The sequence below is a fragment of the Dreissena polymorpha genome, unplaced genomic scaffold, assembly GCF_020536995.1.
Source record: "Dreissena polymorpha isolate Duluth1 unplaced genomic scaffold, UMN_Dpol_1.0 chrUn043, whole genome shotgun sequence".
NCBI lineage: Eukaryota > Metazoa > Mollusca > Bivalvia > Myida > Dreissenidae > Dreissena > Dreissena polymorpha.
Genome location: NW_026273357.1, coordinates 50,001 through 69,721, shown reverse-complemented (window position 1 = coordinate 69,721; position 19,721 = coordinate 50,001). Strand labels below are relative to the sequence as shown.

General features: G+C 32.4%; 1 protein-coding gene across 1 annotated transcript in view; it reads right to left on the bottom strand.

Annotated features, from left to right (window-relative positions):
- Window positions 1-4,445: 4,445 nt before the first annotated feature.
- The window catches only part of LOC127863823 (uncharacterized), a 46,045-nt gene continuing 30,769 nt past the window's right edge, over window positions 4,446-19,721 (bottom strand). The window contains exons 3-20 of the mRNA XM_052403478.1: window positions 17,263-17,394; window positions 15,570-15,719; window positions 15,180-15,329; window positions 14,112-14,261; window positions 13,412-13,561; window positions 12,874-13,011; window positions 11,775-11,912; window positions 10,878-10,981; window positions 9,906-9,993; window positions 9,530-9,603; window positions 8,038-8,163; window positions 7,661-7,809; window positions 6,914-7,049; window positions 6,447-6,596; window positions 5,342-5,426; window positions 5,057-5,112; window positions 4,795-4,925; window positions 4,446-4,479 (exon numbers count right to left, since the gene is read on the bottom strand). Coding sequence (XP_052259438.1) covers window positions 4,446-4,479; window positions 4,795-4,925; window positions 5,057-5,112; window positions 5,342-5,426; window positions 6,447-6,596; window positions 6,914-7,049; window positions 7,661-7,809; window positions 8,038-8,163; window positions 9,530-9,603; window positions 9,906-9,993; window positions 10,878-10,981; window positions 11,775-11,912; window positions 12,874-13,011; window positions 13,412-13,561; window positions 14,112-14,261; window positions 15,180-15,329; window positions 15,570-15,719; window positions 17,263-17,394 — 2,141 coding nt within the window. The remainder of the gene's footprint in view (window positions 4,480-4,794; window positions 4,926-5,056; window positions 5,113-5,341; window positions 5,427-6,446; window positions 6,597-6,913; window positions 7,050-7,660; window positions 7,810-8,037; window positions 8,164-9,529; window positions 9,604-9,905; window positions 9,994-10,877; window positions 10,982-11,774; window positions 11,913-12,873; window positions 13,012-13,411; window positions 13,562-14,111; window positions 14,262-15,179; window positions 15,330-15,569; window positions 15,720-17,262; window positions 17,395-19,721) is intronic.

The following is a 19,721-nucleotide window of genomic DNA, read 5'->3' as shown; positions in this document are numbered from 1 at the left end:
GGTTTGATGCATGTGCGTAAGTGTCGTCCCAGATAAACCTGTGTAGTCTGCACAGGCTCATCAGGGACGACAATTTCCGCCTAAACTTGATTTTTGCTTAGAAGAGACTTTAATGAAACGAAAAATATCATTAAAGCGGTGAGTGTGGTCCATAATAAGCCTGTTTGGAACTCAAAAGAGCGTTTCATTTCAAGAAATATCCAAAAGATACAGACGGAGCCTACATTTTAAAAACAATGTTGCAGAATTCTCGAAAAATTCTTCAAAAATAATAAAACACAACAGAGCCATTATTGAACCTTGTGTGCGTGTTTGTGAATTAGTTTATCTTTAGCATCAATAACCATGACTTCATACTGGTTCTTAAATATGTATTGATTAAACTGACATAATAACAGCAAGTAGTTATGCATATGGACGGAATGTATAACTATTTATTGTGTTATCATTTTCAAAAATTTGAATAAAAAGTATTTTGCATGATTCTTTAGCATCTATCCTAAGTGGTTTATACTGTTATTGTAGGTTATAATTAACATGTTTCAGGTTTCATGTCACATATTTTCCTGTATGGCTTGATATGGTATTCGTTTTGCTTTTTAGCACAAGAAATTTACAAGCAACCACTTTATTCAAATGTTATTAAACTTACTTTCGGTATAATTGTGATTTAAATAAATCCAAATACTATCACTAACGCATATTACCCATCTTTAATCAATATCGGTGTGTCGGTCGAGAGTTGACTTTGCCATGTCAATATCGCCTCTATCAGATCAAGCATGGACTGTTTGTCCGGTTCTTCATTCGTGCCAGGCACGTGGAACTGTTTAAAAGTCTTTAGACTGCTACCTTTCTGTAGTTTAATATACATTTAAATTAACGTATTTGTTGCGTATATCAGCTTCATATCAATCATTCAAGCTATATTTTTAACACTGACGTATACACGGTGCCTATACCACGTGACTTTTTAAGATCTGTGTGGGGAGTTAAATGTCAACAAAAGCACGACAAAGGTAACATTTCTAAGGATAACTTTTTTAATATGTCATCATTTTCAATGGGATAAAGTGGAGAGCCCGCTCATTCATGAGAGTTTTCTATAGGTATCATGATTTTGTAAAACAAATGAATATTTTTCAGTAAAGTGCAACCGCGCGTTTGAACGGTTAGAAAAAGGTAGGATCAGTGTGGGGATATTATTTTATTATGACACAGAAACATCACCTCTCGTGAAATAAAGCAATTAACTTTATGGGCGGAGCTTACACTATGTCATTTTGCATTCTTTTTTCAGGTTTCTTTAATATATTTATGAAAACAAAATCAAGAAAAATATGCTAACAGTAATATGATCTGTGTGGTATACGTGTTTAGAAGGATCTGTGTGGTATCCGTGTTTCTACAATTTACGGATAAATTGAGATAATAGCGACAAAATATATATTTTTTAATTAATTTCAATTATTCCAATACAATTACTACTACTACTACTACTATTACTACTACTTCTGCTACTACTACTACTAATACTGCTACTACTACTACTACTACTACTACTACTACTACTACTACTACTACTACTACTACTACTACTACTACTACTACTACTACTACTACTACTACTAGTAGTAGTAGTAGTAATAGTAGTAGTAGTATATCTATTATTATTATTTAAAAATTCATTCATTTTAGTAATCACCTATTTGGCACTAGTGAGCGGACAAAGGTTAAGGGAAGAAAAAATAGAGAAAACAGTTTCACGAGACAGGAATGCTTTACAGAAGGGCACACTAGGAGTAAGGTGGGAGCGGGCGAGACGAAACGATAGCAAACTGTTGCCAACAATAAGAATGCGGATAGACGAACACAATGGACATTTTAATTCTGACACAAATTCTGCAATAAAAATTGTGTCAAATATTACACAGGTTGACAAAAAGCAAAGGCATGTTCTTTGCCAAGTAATACCTATGTTTTGAAATCAAATTTGGAATACAAACTGATAAAACAGAATCCACCAGACGTATTGGCTTGTCATTTTGTTGTTATTTAAAGTTTAAGGTAAACGGTATGTTTATTAAAAACAAAATACTGGTCATAGTCATATATATATATGTGTGTGTTTGTGTGTTTTATTTCATATATGGAATTTATATTATTGCATTAGTTTATTACATAATATAGATATTGACAATCATTCGCCATGTGTTGGAGATAATGTCATGTTATAAATTATGTCGTTGTATTCAGTGTAACAAGTGTATGCTTATCTTTAGCGTTAATTATTTTGAAGAGAAAATAAAAAGTAAATGAATAAATATTATATTATATGATTATATATGTACGATTCTCCTCTTGTGTTGTGGATGGATGCAGCTCTGAAGAATGTCAAGACGTATTTCGAATTAAGGAGTATTGTATTGTATACACAACCACATTGCATACATTGTTTACTGTCAACGGCCTAGAGTTATTATAAGCAGGCAGTTAATTATGTAAAGCAATCGTGAAAATCCCTAGTATTAGAAATCCTGGCTGCTTATGATAATCGAACTAGCTCGTGACAGCGGTATTTAAAATTGAAACCAACGAAAAAACATCGCAAAACTTTAATCAAGTTATATTTAAAAAAGAATCACAGATTCGATAATACAAATCACAGATGCGATATATTAATGAATAACGTAAATCCAAATTATTGCACAATTATTTGAGAATGATTTCAAACACACAAACGAACTAAACGAAACCTAAAAATTAATCAAATTCGGATAACTTTAGAATCATTTTGAAAAGTAAAGTAAAAGTAAAACAACGAATAAAATAACGTAAAACGATAATGAAGTTACACAGACAAATTGTAAACTATTATGATTTGTAATCAGTATTCACGGATTTATGTGAAGTCCTCACGTATCGAGAAAGGTTTGTTCTGCGTTTGTACGTTTTGAAACACTACTCACTACTGTAACACTTGTCATGCGTGTGGGTATTGACGTGCTCTCTGAGATCATTCTCACTCCTAACTGCCAACCCACGCTGGTAACATTTCACCAATCCCTCTTTTTTGCACTTTTCTCTCTAGCCACCAGTAGGTACTTGTCCGCAATGCTCCTGCCGCACTGTACACACACGTGACTTTGGGGTCCTTTGTTCGTTGCAGCCTTCTAAGATTGTAGGCATCCTGAGAAAAAAACAACACATTTTATTCTCGTGACATTTTAATGCGTAAACACGCTATTTCAAAAATGTTAGTATCTGAGGAAACGCGTTCGTTAGTTTTAAATTACAAACGATTTGAAGATTATTGAGTTATTTCAAAATATATGATAACCTGAGAGATGAGATATATTGTATATTTGTGTTGTTTCAAGAAAATCCGTTCATCTGTTTGTTAGCATAACTGTATAAAAATGTAACTATTTTTAAGGTTTTTAATCTTACCTGAAATGCTTTCCCACAGCAGTTATAGTTTCCAGAGTTAGCGTGTCCCCTAATGTGGCGCAATAATCCAACTCTGGTCTTCGACATTTTTTCCGCATTCGGAGCATTGAGCCATACCTTAAAGCAAATATAATATCAAACATAATATAGGATACATTACTTCACCTGACAGTAGTGTTTGGCGCCAAAATAAAAATGGAATTTGATACAATAACAAAAAGTGTACACTTATTTAAGGTAAGCATGGACTTGTCATCGATTTAAGATGCTCCAGCGTAAGATTTTAATATTATAATGGGGAGTGTACAGCATGCCTGTAAATCATAATTATGTATTAGTTCAACAAGCGCTGCAAGCGTAGTATATAGCCATTATGTGTTTTACATGCTAGCGCATTTAAAAATCCCGTTTCAAATGCATTGTTGACAAGCATTTTTTTAAACAACTAAATAGAACTGAAAATTTTATACCACACAGATCCGTTGCAAAACGTATACCACACAGATCATATTACTGTAAGAATAGTTTTCTTGAATTTTGTTTCGTAAATAAATAACAGAAACCTGAAAATGGATGCAAAATGATATAGTGTAAGCTCCGCCCATAAAATTTATTTCTTAATTGCACCAGAGGTGATGTTTTTGTGTAAACAAAAATTAATGTCCCCACACTGATCCTACCCTTTTCTTACCGTTCAAACGCGCGGTTGCACTTTACCGAAAAAATACTTATTTGTTTTATAAAATCATGATACCTATAGAAAACTCTCATGAATGAGCGGGCTCTCCACTTTATCCCATTAAAAATGGTGACATTTTAAAAAAGTAATCCTTAAAAATCTTACCTTCGTCGCGCTTTTGTTGATATTTTACTCCCCACACAGATCTTAAAAAGTCACGTGGTATAGGCACCGTGGTATAATAATCCCTATAGCATTTCCACAATAAACCTCAATCAAAAACATACACATAACAATTCAAAAAAATAGAATATTGTTACTTTGTCTTCTTTATAGGAATATGTTCTCTCCTCAAAGCCGCGATCGTGGCTTTCCTCGGTTAAGGTGACGTAATGTCTTCCGACACGCCCACCCTTTTTCTGGCCAAGGTAAGTTGCCGCCTAACATAAGCAATTGGCGTTGTTCAAAAATGTTTTATAAAATGCACTTCCCCATGTTTGCGGTGTCGATGCTTTACATATAAGTTTGTCTTATACACTTAGATTTCAAAAAACATACACATAAACAACACCAAAGAAACTTAGTTTCTTATGACTTTAAACTTGAAATTATTTGAAATGGTTTAAGGTATGGATAGTCTGGATTAAGTGTATGTTACCTTATACGATCCTTCCGAACGATTTGAAAACTCGATCATTGTTTTACATGCCTGCTTCCCAACAAGAGACCAGAAATTTTCTGCAGTGTCATCATGTAAGGAAGTCAATGCTATAAACGCTCTGCTCTCTCCAAGTGCCTTAAATTAAATTATTTGTCCATTAAGCATTTTGTTCAAGTATGCCATGACAAAGCGTATTATTCATTCGTATCAAAATGCATTTTGCAATTTAACATAATTTTTGTGAGTAATACACAAATCCAACATACTGATAAGACAATACACTGCGGCTTGGATTCCGTCGCCTTCATAATCATGGCTTCGTCTGTAACATAATATTAAACAATACAAAATATGGCATCATACGCATCAATATAGATATCAACTAAGGATGCAGAGTAGTAAAATTAAACGAGTTTTTTATGATTATATAACTTTTGTCATGTCATGATAAAACTTTGGCAGGTTTTAGCAATGATGGTTAGTAGAGATATATGTAATTTGCTATAGTTATAAATCATTTTTTCCACATAATCGCATGAACAGCTTCTTACTTTGAGTTCCAATATGGTCGTTTACTAGTCCAGTTGCTATTGCTGCGTTCTGTCCCCTAGCGTAATATGCACTTTTGGTTATCAACTGAAATAAATAGAAAATAAAATTTGGTGCGATTTAATTGGTGGTAAAATTGTTGTGTGTGCATTTCCGGTAATGTGATAATCCGTAAAGACTATTTCTCCTGTTTGTCATTACTCTTTTTGTTTTTAAGGCTGTTCATTCCAAAGATTTTTTTTCTAAGACGTATATCCCTATCATTGTCTAACCCTTTTCATAATATTTTTGCAAGTGTCCTGTAGTAAATTCGTTTTTTTATATTTGAATGTTTATAACGATTCGTTGAAAAGCGTGTGCTATGTCACTTAACTTACGGTACATGACTTTTTGGATGTCTATAATAATACGAGAGTGACCTATGCTTGATACATATAATAAATAAATATATATATATATATATATATATATATATATATATATATATATATATATATATATATATATATGCGGAAACATACGGTGTTTTGTTTATTATATGAAATACATGCAATCTTAAAAAGTGTGTAGTAAAAGTGAATGGCAAATGATGCGAAGTTCACTTAATGATATAAAAAAAATCGTTATGCATTTTTACTGCGCACACTTTTGAGAAACGTTTAATGGCATAGTTTTCTAATAATGTGTCTTTTTAAAATCTAGTTTAATTACAAAGTATGGTTCTTTTCTGATCTAAAAGAATGATTCAGCTTTATTATTAACGCTCGTTTCATCGTTTATGTTGTTCTCTAAGTAGCATGTTTGTTGACACAAACAAAATAATATTTTTGGACATTATCACACAATTCCTAATGACGCCCAATTATCGGTTCCTATGTCGATTGGCAGTTTCAAATTCAAATTGTACATGCTAAAAAGTAAACCGTATTGCTAAGATATGTGTTTGTTCTTATTTGATGCAGCAAAGGCTGCTTATTATATCGTGATTAGTTTAAGCACATCGCAGTCGTGAGTTAATGCCACTTTACCACCGTACTGTGCAATATCAATGCGTATAAAACAATCCGTCCAAAAAGTGTAACATGACAGTTACATAAAATATTATACTTCGAACTGCTGCTCGATTCGTGTCTTCGACGACTCAATGTCTTTTCCGATCATAAGGTTGTAGATACTTTCAAACTGCCTCGTTACCCAGTAATTCGTACCAATTAGAAGGACTTCTGCCAAAGCTTCATGCAGGTATTTGTACTGTTCCTGGTAAAATATATTACAGGAAAAGTATCGGAAATGTTAACGAACTTATTGCGCATATACGACTTATACATTTAGTGTTTTTATTCCGCGTTCACATATCGTTTACCATATGGGGTAACAAGAATTACTCCTCTGACACTTTTTCTGGAGTTTTGTTTACTGTTTTTATATGTTCATTTGAAACACTATCGTTCATATTCCCAGACTTAATTATAGGGTTTAGTCGTACATGCTAATACGATATAAGAAAACTAATATAACATCAATTATACAAGAATCATATATATATATATTCTGGATTGCCAAGTGTTTAACACCTTTGTTTGAACCATGTTCACTCTTTGTTGCCTTAAAACCTCAACAACGTGGAGAGGTCTGACGCAGTTTTCAATCTGTGCTTGTGCAATCAAGTTGTCCAGAGCGATAAAAGTTCCACTGGGGCCAACACCAGAACTAAAATTTCATTTAAAATATGTAATCAAAGTTTCCGCGACATATTTAGAGCTTAACGGTAAAAACGGCGTTTTCTAAAAGATTTCTGTACGATAAAATAAAATAAAAAATCTAAAAAATAATGATCACGAGCAAAATGTTCGGGTTCGGGTTTTGTTCACGTCATTAATGTTAATATTTTTTTATTTGATTATGATGGTTATTAGCGAAGATACATGGTAAAATACGACCGTTTGAGTTCAAAATTATGTTATTTTAGATGATTGTTTGTGTGCATTAAGGTCGAATCAGAAACTGATATTCACATTTTTGTGCAGATTCTCAAAATGTTGTGGTTTAGATTTGTATGGCTTTAATATTGGTATTTTATTATTATCAGAAATATTATTTCGAAAATTGATGGAAGAACATGAGCATTCTAAAAAGATATTGAGTTAACAATACTTAAACTGCCTCAGAGTAATTACATTTAAATTAAATATTTAACACATTTTTGCACAAATTGAAATGTTGTCTACATTAATCGTGTTTGTCGATTTCAAGGTAACCGATTCATAGCATGCGATAAAAATGCATAATTTATAAACATTTCTTTAATAAAAACAATTAACCTGCAATGTACAAGAATGGGGGATGTGCTGGTATCGTCGCACTTAGCAACAGCTCTCCAAAAATCCACTAGACTCCAGGTTGTTTCTGGAACATCGTTATCAGGCCAGGACTTGAAATGGAACTGGTTGAGGCGCCTGGTTTCGCCATACTGGTATTACAATGATGCGCATACAGTACACATGGGCATACACATTTTAATGTAACATTTATAACAAAACAGTCTTTCAAATATGCTTTGTATCTATTTATAAAACGCATTATAATTATGCTTTCGTCTTATTATTCAGCTTGCATTCATGGTTCGTTAAACATACTTTCTTGTTCTTTGCTTCGTTTGTTGAACACAATTTGGATTGAACAGTGTGCGTTAACGTACCTTGGTGATTTCAAGTGATCTGATATTGTAGTCGAATGTTTCCTTGATGCCGACATACTTGATAAGAACACCACCGTGTTTGCACTCACCGTTTATATCTTCTGGCCAATACTGAAGACACTTAAGCTATAGAAGAAAATGATGCAAACAGTATATTGTTTGGTGCTTTCAAGAGTTTCTCACCGTTGAGGCTTTTACTTATTTAAAGTTTTGTGATTCACACTCTAAGAAAATATAATATGTTAAATAATAAACAAGGATTATTATTCTTTTTAAACATCTTTTTAAAACCTGCTATTTGGGGAAATACTTATGATAAAAGGCGTATAATACAAATCATATTTAAAACGTGTTTCAGTGGCCGTTCTGGGAGGTAAATTCTGCATTTTATCACTTGTTAAAACAAACAACTGTTTCTAAATGTTTAAAAGATCATTTGTACTAATCTTAACAAAACCAATATTCTAAATTGTAAGATGATGACTAATTTAAAAAGACATATTTTATTTTATTTTTAAACTTAACAGAAACTTTTCATAGTAAACTTACACTAATTAGTTCACAAATGATTCCGGTAAATGGTGAAGCTATTTCAATTCTGTTTGGATTTCAATTCATACTTAAATAGATTTTTATTCAAGTGTTTGCTTGTTTTTCATTCATTAATTTTAAACTGATATTTCACATATACCTACATACGTATATACAAAAATCAAAATGCATTCGTACAAAAAATGGTACATCAAATTTTTTATGAACATATTAAAATATGATACTGCACAGAAACGCTGAAATTGTATAGAGACTATGTGAGAGACCGGTCAGGGCTCCCATGTTCGCTTAAGAGACCACGAAAACGTGCGTGATTTTATAGCGGGCGTGGGGGCTCCTGACCAGACTGAGCGGAAAAATGCTGGTCGATGATGGCATAATACCCATACTCGCATGACATGGTTCAAATGATATAATGTTTCGACGTTTAAGAAAACAATATAAACAACAATACTTACCGTTCCAAATTCAAAGAGATTTGTAAGCATGACTACTTTCTCAATATTCTGTTGCCAAATCATACGCCAAAAATCAGAAATTATTTCCTGAGTAGGCCCTTGAAGAGTAAATAATTAACATAGTTAAGATCATTATTCTGCAAAACGGGTCTATTGCAAAACGGATTGTAACATATGATTCATTACGCCATAAATATATTTACATAGCTTTCAAATCGTAAGTGTTTCAATTTTGTGCAATGCATTTAATGCTAGCAATATTTTATGTTAATTCCTCAAGGAACCGACTTACAAAATAAATGATTACCTTGACATGCGATGAATTTCTGCAATTGATCAAATCCCTGAAATAGACACATTTATGTATAAATCATTGTATTTTATATTAATATTTATGTTTATAGTTAAACATTTATGTGTTTTTTATCAGAATATTTTGAAACTGTGTCATTAAAAATGTAATAGACACTGTTCGTATTTACATGTATATAGCTGGCATTGATGTAGTCGGAATCATCTGGACACTCGCTTGTCAGGACAACTCGTGAATCGTCATCTGGAATGCACAGCTATCATTGACAGAACTGCATATTGCGTTTCGATCAAATTTTCCTTAATGTGAGTGTAACTGCATTTTAACAAAAACAGTACAAAACGAATTTTGCGAATAAGATGCAACTTAGATTATATAAGATTAATTTTCTGATGTCAACCCAACATGATAGTTAATATAAATGAGAAGATTGTTTTAAGTACGTTATTTGTCGCTTTGGGTTTTGCCAAATGTGACTTAGTAAAAATCAACAAGTCTATAAAATAACTTTCAATACATATATATTTAATAATTCCGGCACGTACATGCATACATCTCCTTATAACGGTTTTTGCCTTTATTAGACTCAGCAGATGCAACGTCGTGCTTTCGAATCAAACCAGCAGGTAATTTCTAAAAGAGAATACATGATAAAATTATGATGCAAAAAACGTTTACTAGTATTATAATGTTACAATTTTCATTTATTCGACGCCCTGAAATATATGCATGAATAATAATATATTTTATAATGCATGAAATAAAAAACGTACTTGGCAAAACTACACCTATTTTATATCATGCACCATTATTTAGGTAAAATATTTCAATAAAAGTGTTGTGTCTTGGGTTACTTAAAAGAAACATTTTACCTGAAACTCATCAATCTGGATTTGGCCACGAATGTACGTCCATAGTTCGTGCAGTTGAATACCAGTAACAAAGGCATTGAAACCATAGTAATCGGATTCACTATCTGAGAAAGGAAGATGCATTAAGCTTATTTGCTAATCGATTTATTTAAACGCGAACAACCGACAATGTGTTCGATTCTTGTAGCTGCTTCGTCGCTTGTTTTACACGATACTGATTTAATCTGAGCATCTGAGCATTAATTAATCACATACGTATCTGTAAACATTAGCATGAAGAAGACAACAAAAACAGAACAGTACACATTCGAATCAATTGAATAAATTATGCCTCGTAATAGTTGTTTACGACATCAAATAACCAATGTACTCAATACTTTTAGTTGTGACATGATAGAAGTGGATAGTAGAGTGTGGTGGTGTCGTTGAGCACATTGCGATATCATTGAAAAACTCACGATTATTTCCGTTGCTTAAACATATACATTTCCTAAAAATAAATGTTGACGATAAAATAAGTTGTAAACATATTACAACCTTTGAACTACATACGCAAACTTACGCAATATTTATGTATAATATGTTCTTGAAAGCCTAAGTGTACATATTGACTAACTTGTTCAAACGTCTGCGTTTATAGCAAACGACAGCAACAATGATCACAATTGTGACGGTTACAGCAGCCGCAACTCCACCTCCAATTGCTCCAGTAGAAAATGAGGATAGTTTTGATGAAGCTTCGCTATTTTCTGTAAATGATAGTGAAGATTAATAAAGTAAACAATGAAGCCCCATATATTTTAAAGAATACCATATACAAACATAAAACAGTTTAAACTTGGACCAACGCTTTGGAACGGTCCAGGCAAAGATTTGGAGGTTTAAATCGGTTGGATGGCTGGGCGAACCTCGCACTTACCCTAAACGCAAACGTCTAAACTAATCTTAATTATAGGTTGAAAACATTATGAATCAAAACGCGTGAATCGAATAGTACACGTGTATTTTAATTGTTCTGGTATCGAAAATAGCGTAATTCTATTTTATCTATGTGGTGAAGTTTTTAATGGACGTGTTCTTTGTTCGGCAAAAGAAAAAAATCCAGAAAATTGTCAGAGATTCGAAAATATAATGTATACAGTATATTGCATAAAGCAAACTTACACTCATACCTAAGAAAAATGCGATGTTTATCTGTGTCCTTTTTCTATAATTATTTAAATTATAACAAATATTACCGTTGTTTTAGTAAATTCATTACATGGTATTTTCCAAATAAAAAAATACTAGCATGTGAACAATTCCATATAAATGTATCAGTATACAACAATATTGTCAATACATTAAATATATAAAACTATCACGTAAGCGAAAAGTATGGGGAGCGACTGTCCTTGAAACTAATTAAATATATCGAAGCTGCAATGTCAAGAGTGCACTTATTATAAATCAGCAATCCACAATTACTTTTGAACATAGTATACCTATAGGTATACAAAATCAACTTTAAAAGTTGCTATTAAAAACCGTTAAAACATTTACCTATACATAGATCATTTTCCATCCGGTAGCCCATGTCACAATATGAACTGTACAAGGCACACGAGCCGTTGACATTGTGGCATCTTTCGCAATGGCATTCAGTAGAACAGTTCTGGCCATATCGTCTTTGTCCGCATGCTATAAGCATAATCAATGTGAATCCAATACGAGTACAATGTTCAATTAGAATGATCAGTGGAATATTTATATAAAACATGTATTACATGAAACAAATGACAATCACAACTATAACTATTAACGATGTATTGATTGGTTAAATATGGCATTAAAACAATAACGTTCGAGAAAAATAGTTATTAATTCATTGAAGCGTAAATAAATGAAGCTGTTTCTTCAAGACATACGTTTACAAAGTCCATTCTCAAGTCGGTAGCCACCATCGCAATAGTTGGTGTACAGAGCACACGATCCATTGACATTGTGGCATTGTTCACAGTGACAGTCGTTGGCACAATTAGGACCAAAGCGTCTTCGTTCACAAGCTATAATTCAAAAAGAGTATTAAGCAACTATGTATTTAAATATGTCAGCAACCGAACTCCACCTTGATTTCAACAACTAAATATTAAATTCCCGCCGATAGAATCCATTTATTTGCTTTATGAAACAATCATTGTATCAATACCAAGGTTTGTTATCAGGCAATGTCAATTCAGATCTAAAAATAACAAATATCATTGTTTGTGTACGGTTTTGCTGATAGCCTTATATTTATGCTGATTATTGTTTCGTTATTGTAATTATGGCACAAAATAACTTAACATTGTGTTTCATTTAGCGTATTAGTGCAATAAAAGAAAATGATTAATGCACGTTCGCTCCGTCGTTGATTTCGTGTGTCCCATACCGAAACAAATCGAGAAAAACATTGAATTTAACGTATTGATTTTTAACAACTGGACGTTAATATTAAGATGTGGAACGTTTATTTATTTAAATATTGTTTAATAATCACTGATGAGCAAATCACATAACTATAAACAATATTATTTCTAAGAATCTAATTTTACAAGTGATATATCTAGTTATACGATACAAACATATAATTTGCAAAGAAATACATTTTAATACAACATACGTTGACAGATATCTTTGTCCATCTTAAACCCAGTGTCGCATTGCTGCTTAAAGATGGCACATGAACCGTTAATATGATGGCATTCATCACAGTTGCAGTCCATTGAACAGTTTTTACCAAATGTTCTGTGTTTGCAAGCTGGAAGCGGAATGACACATACCTCAGTTAATTGTACATAGGATAAATAAGAATAAGTTTCATATTTTTATTGATTGATTTATTCGTGGATATTTTTCACGTTTGTTTTGCGTATGTATTGTATTGGATAAACGTTACTGTTAGACCGGTCAGAAATTCCATACACTAGGATTTGAATAAATAAAAATAATACTCGACGAAAATATATAAATATTACTCAGTTTGATATCCATTAGGGATAAATATAATTTGTGTTGATTAAAAAAGAAAATGTAGCTTATTTGTAAAAACAAACTTTGAAAAAGCCTATTTAGGCGAAATATATCAGAAAAGATTGAAAGTTGTTCTGTGTATATAGATATGTTCATGATTATAATGTTTAACTTGTTACTTAACTTACTAGCATTGCAGGTCTTGTCACGGTTAAAGTCATATCCATCTCCACAACCGTTTGGACATGTCCCATTTATGTGATGACATGTCTGCTTATTGTGACAATATTCGCTGCAGATTGATGAGCAATCTCGACCGTACCTTCTGTGACCACAGGCTGAAAAGGCAATTCCTTTCTTACAAGACATAATATGTAGTATTTTAAACCTATTTATTTAAGTGCTAATGCATATAAAGAACTTACTACTTACCGTACCTTCTGTGACTACAGGCTATAAAGGGAACCCCTTTCTCACAAGGCATATGTAGTAGTTTAACCTATTTATTTTAGCATGAATGCATATCGAACCAATGACCCCCCGGTCGCTAGACGGACACAATTTCCACAAAGCCAAGTCGACCTAGCATATGTATTATTGCATTTATACTTTATATTCGTGAAAAAAAAGATAACGATCAATGATCACTAACGTGAAGGTAACACACTGTTATAACTTATAAGTAATTAGTTCCTTATGAAATGCTCTTTGTATAGGTACATTAAACATACTTCGAAAATACATATGCATATAAACATCTTATTTTATATTTATAGGAGCTTACAAACAATTATATTTGATTGTCCTATCGTCCGCATTAACGGGAATGAGGCAGACTAGTTCAAAATGTTATAGAAATTAACTTCATCTCGTTTCTTCATCACTTACGAGTATTACACGTTTTGTCAGTGAAAAAGTCATATCCATCTTCACAACCATCAACACACGTCCCATTTATATGATGGCATTGACGATTGTTGCGACAAAATTCGCTGCATGTTAATGCACAATTAGTACCATATGATCCCGCTGCACACGCTGTGAAATATAAAGGTTAATTATACAACAAAGAAAGCACATCGTGCATTATCTAGCGATTAACATTTATCAAAGCAAGAAAGTCACTAGCATACACTCCATTTGTAAACTCTTTAATTGTAACAATATTATTAAAAGAACATACACCACTGCATCTAAGTCTAACTATAAGGTGAAAACATAAGAGCATATGAATTTGCATGGAATTGTTTTTCACGTTTGTATTCGGACACTTACTAAACACTCTAGATTTAGAGGCTCTGCATGTAGGCTTAAAATTGAAACGGGTAGATGGCCAAATCAATAGCTATTCCTTATAAAGAAAGAAAATATCCTTTATGCAATATTTTAGAAGACGAATACCACTTTGTTATGGATTGTACATTTTATACTGACGTAAGAACATCTTATTTAAAATTATATTATTAATTAAGACCAAATATGTTAAAGTTGATATATTTATTGACCTATCAAAATAGTAATATTGTTAAAAATTTAGCTATGTTTATTTATAAATCATGGGGAATAAGAAATACTTATATTACATATTTCGATTAGGGTAGTATTTTTTGGTATATATTTATACACCGCCTCTTGCTGTATATTGTCTTCTCTAAAATACCCAATATTTGTTTTCACAATGTACCGATTTATTTTTTATGTTTATAATTTGAATGACCTGTGACTCTGTTTTATGTAAATTGTATTTGACATTTCATGTATACTCGTGGGCTTATTGCCTACTGTATTATCAAATAAGCTAAACTAAACTAAATCGAAGATGCTATTGGTAAACAATACCTGGTTTATAACAGACGCATTTATATACGCATTTATTTGAAAGAAACTGTTTCAGAAACGCGAACAATCTAACTTTGTATACCGTCACAATAGACGGGGTATTCTTTTATTACTTACTAGTTTTACACGTGTTGTCGGTGACAAAGTTATATCCATCTTCACATCCATAAAGGCACATCCCAATAACATTATGGCATGATCGATTGCTTCGACAAAATGCGCTGCACGTCGATGAGCAGTTGTGCCCATACAATCCCGTTGCACAGGCTGTAAATGAAAAATAATTAGTAAACTGCAAGCAGAACTCCATATTTGTGTAAACTCTAAAAGTCAAAGTGTAGGTATGTTTTCTTAATGCGTAATCTATTTTTTGTTTTGTCTCTTTTCTATGAAATTCTTATGGAAGTATTTACATTAAACGATGACAACCTTTGTAGGTCATGACATATAATTATCCGTTCTGAAATATTTTTTTCAGATGCGACATATTTTTGTGTCGTCAATTACGAGTATTACACGTTTTGTCAGTGGAAAATTCATATCCATCTGCACAACCCTCGATGCAAGTCCCATTAATATGATGGCATGGGCGATTGTTGCGACAAAATGCGCTGCAGGTTAATGAACAGTTAGTACCATATGATCCATCTGCACAAGCTGTAAAATATAAAGGTTAATTCTACAACAAAGAAAGCACATCGTGCATTATGTAGCGATTCAAATGTATCAACGCAAGAATTAGTAGATGTAGAATTACTGCTATACGCATAATACAGCTAATTTATGTTGTATTTTATTCTACACAACAGTGTAAATAGATCAACATTAATGATTACTATCAATAATAATATGTAGTATCTACATGTATATAAAGCAATGTGTTTAACTAGATAAAATATATTTGAATATCTAACAAAGCTTTATCGAAACAAATACCTGTGGCTACTGATGTTTAAACAGGATCTAAATAACAAATACAGTTACACGCTTACCGAGATAACATTAAAATTTATAATATGACAAATCGGACTTTCTCATTTGTATTATTTCCTTTAAAAGAATTCGTACCATAACGAACCATAGCTTGCTTTCATTTTTTTCCTATGACTCTTCTCAAATATTATCGATCTAGGATTATTTTGTTAATATGTTCCGACTTGCTCAAAATTGTATCTCCTATTTATTTCAGTAGAGTTTGATTAACATGTGCACTCACTTTACTGTCAAATTATTTTAAAAGTGCTCTGAAATACATTTTATTGACGATCTTTGCCCTTCAAGGTACATGTATATCATTCAAAATAGTTCTTATTGTATTTATTATATTTTTTAAAATATAAGAATTATATAGAGGATATTTGTTGGATTCGGTGGATTATCAATTTTAATTCACGAGTGATCATAGATAATATATCTTTTATATGATCACGAGTGAATTCAATCGATAATCCACCGAACCCAACAAATTTTCTTTTATTTCATGCTTTTTTCCACAGTTTATATACATCGTTAAAGAGTTTAACTAAAGAATTTCGCTGGGAAAATGACGTCATTTCGTCCAAAAAAAAAACAGTGAAAATTATCGATGATATTCACTGATAATTTTCATTGTTTGAAACAGTGAAATTATCAGTTTTAATTCACTGATATTTCTCTATAAACCACCGGAAAGCATAAAATAAAAGACATTTTTGTTATTTGTATTGATATGCTCATTCGTGTCAAGTCGTTGCGCGGCGGCTGGTAATACATGTGAGCCGCGCTCTTGGAAAGCTTAATGCATGTGCGTAAAGTGACGTCTATGATTAGCCTATGAAATCCGCACATGCTTATCAGAACCTGGTCAGAACGAAGAGTTCATGAGAACTACGATGTGCATCAGAACCAATTTTTTGAGTTCGCTCGTAAATGTTTGGATATCGTGGAGGGAAAATGAAATATTTGTATTTATATGTAAAGCACCCAAAATATATGTGCATTTATTTTCTGTTAATCGAGCAGTCATTTTTTGTAAGCATTTCACCTGGCAGTGCTATAATCACATTCATTGGTATGACATTGTTTCTCTTTTTGTAATGCTATGAATAATTTTATCGCTACTTGGGCTTAAATATTTATACATCTCGAACAACCATGCTGTTAGTGTAGGACGTGTACATGTACTTCCATTAACGAAATTACAAACCAACATAGTACTTACTTTCATTGCAGGCAGCCCCTCTCCAGCCTCTCTTACACCCTGTTCCACATGTACCAGTTATAGCGTCACAAGGTCCTTCCAAACAATGACATGTTTTGTAACATTCAGGACCATAGGTTCCATTTACGCAATCTATAAAATGTCAAATTAGACTATTTTAACAAAAGTACGTTCATTTAAACAAATGCATGCATAAATTATTTATTAAGATATGTGCAAGCAATAATGTATATTTATTATATCCATATGGTAAATGTGAACGAAGGCGTATGCTGAATTTTATATTACTTGTTTAAGGGTATACAATACTCAGTTGTACGCTCTATTTGTGTTGTATTGATACTATTATACCGACAAAAAATACATGTACAGTAACATATAATCAGCCGAAATTCAAATATGTTCACATAAAACTTGAGCTGTAGCTCATAGAGATTATATTTATCCTTATTTTTTGGATGAAAACATTTCTTGGACCTTACATAATGACATTTGAAACACAAAATATCTATTAGTACTGTATCAAGTTGTAAAGTTACACAATTCGTCGCAGTGTTGAGCTTGTAAAGCTTTATTTATCAGAAATAAGTAAGGTTTAATAAATTGAAATGTATCAAGCGACACAGTTATGATTAATATATTTTGAATACAAAATGAATTATGGGTATTTAGAACAAATAACACGATAAGCGTGTGGTATGTTAAGAATATTACATGATCAGAGGCGACCCGTTTGGACTTGATTGTGACTTTCGTTTTAAACGATCCACTGTTGGTTTTGTATACTGTCAAAATTGAAATTATTTCAATATCACTACAGTGGATGATAACACGTCATGTCAACCCGAGAATGGTAATATCAACCGAGGGAATGCTGATATTGACATAACCATTTTAAGGACGTTACGGTTACTTTCTTTAGTATGCATTAACGGTATTCAATTATTTATATTAATCTTCACTTCTTGTTGATGTATTACTATAACGGAAGCTTACGGGACATTTAACGGCCATGCAAATAAGCATCTCAAACAGAAAATCAACAGGCATGCTATTGAGAAAGATATAGGGAATAATTTCCATGTAAATGTTAAATATTTTATCACTTAGCGCTTAATAAATCAAACATGTATCCACTTTGTGTGTGTATGCGTTCCAATAGAAAAGAAATACAGCCGTGAGGTATAATAAAAAAAGCTAAGTATATGGGAATTTATCATCAGCTAGTCACGTATAGTAAAATAATTGCATTCCCATTCAATCAAATGTCATACATAAAAAGTTCTGTATGTTTACTTTGTTGTCTGTAAACTTCTATTTCACATATTGTCATATAATCTCCTTCACGTTGACCAATCACGATTATTGCTTGCATAGCTTGTGGCGGACTTAACACACAGGATCGTACTGTATTAGTTACGTCAGAGAACGGTTGTTCGACCATTTGACTGAAGTCATTACCAGTATACATTTTAATGTTTTCAAACTGGAGGTATGCTGAAATGTAAACACATTTTCTCAATATATGATCACGATCACGATTTATTGCGTTGTGAAGGTTAAAAGGCATGTATGTACCAACTTAAATTGTATAATATTAATCCGTTTAATTATATTTTTATTATCATTTAACACCAATAAAATTTAAATATATGTATGAGTACCATAGCATAAACAATACAGAGAGGCCAATAATACATAGTTATATCCGTGTAAGTATACCTCTCTTATAAATCTTTGAATCTTTATTTATATACTACCTCCGTCTGTTCTCCCTTTAAGTACGATGCGCGTCACAAGATAGCTTTGTTGTAGATTTAATTCGAGCGAACACGGCCTTAAAATAGCGGTACAACATTCACAAAGCTGCGGGTTTTCGATGCGACCATCAACAGCTCGGTCAACACTCCAAGTACGATATATGGACCCATTTGTCGACAATGATGATCCCGGTATTGAAATCTTGATTTCACCTTAAAAACAATATAATTATTATTTTTTAATTTGTTCAATATATTGATTTGAAGCATTGTGGAATCCCGTAAGCTGTCAATGTTTCGCAATTTATTTTCAATTTTCCATTGGTTTAGCTAAGTGCCTCCGTGCAGTGATTTGGCTCAAACGTTTAAGAATACATTCTTACATCTTTCTATTTTCTTAATTTCTAACGTTCCGCTTATGTTTTGTCGTTTCAAGAAAATCGTCTATACGGCCTTCACATAAAACGATCAAGTGGATTGTTTCTCTGAACTTCATGTACACAATTAAAAAGTCGGGAAATGTTGTCTTAATTTCTCACTACAATCACTCCAAAGTTTCATAACCCAATTACAAATTTAACCAACATAGAAATAGTGATGAGATGTTAAGATAAAACATGTTGCGCCCGTGTTTTAGGGAAACATAATGTTGATCCCATTTATGATTTTAAAAGTACAGACACATATCGGCATATAATG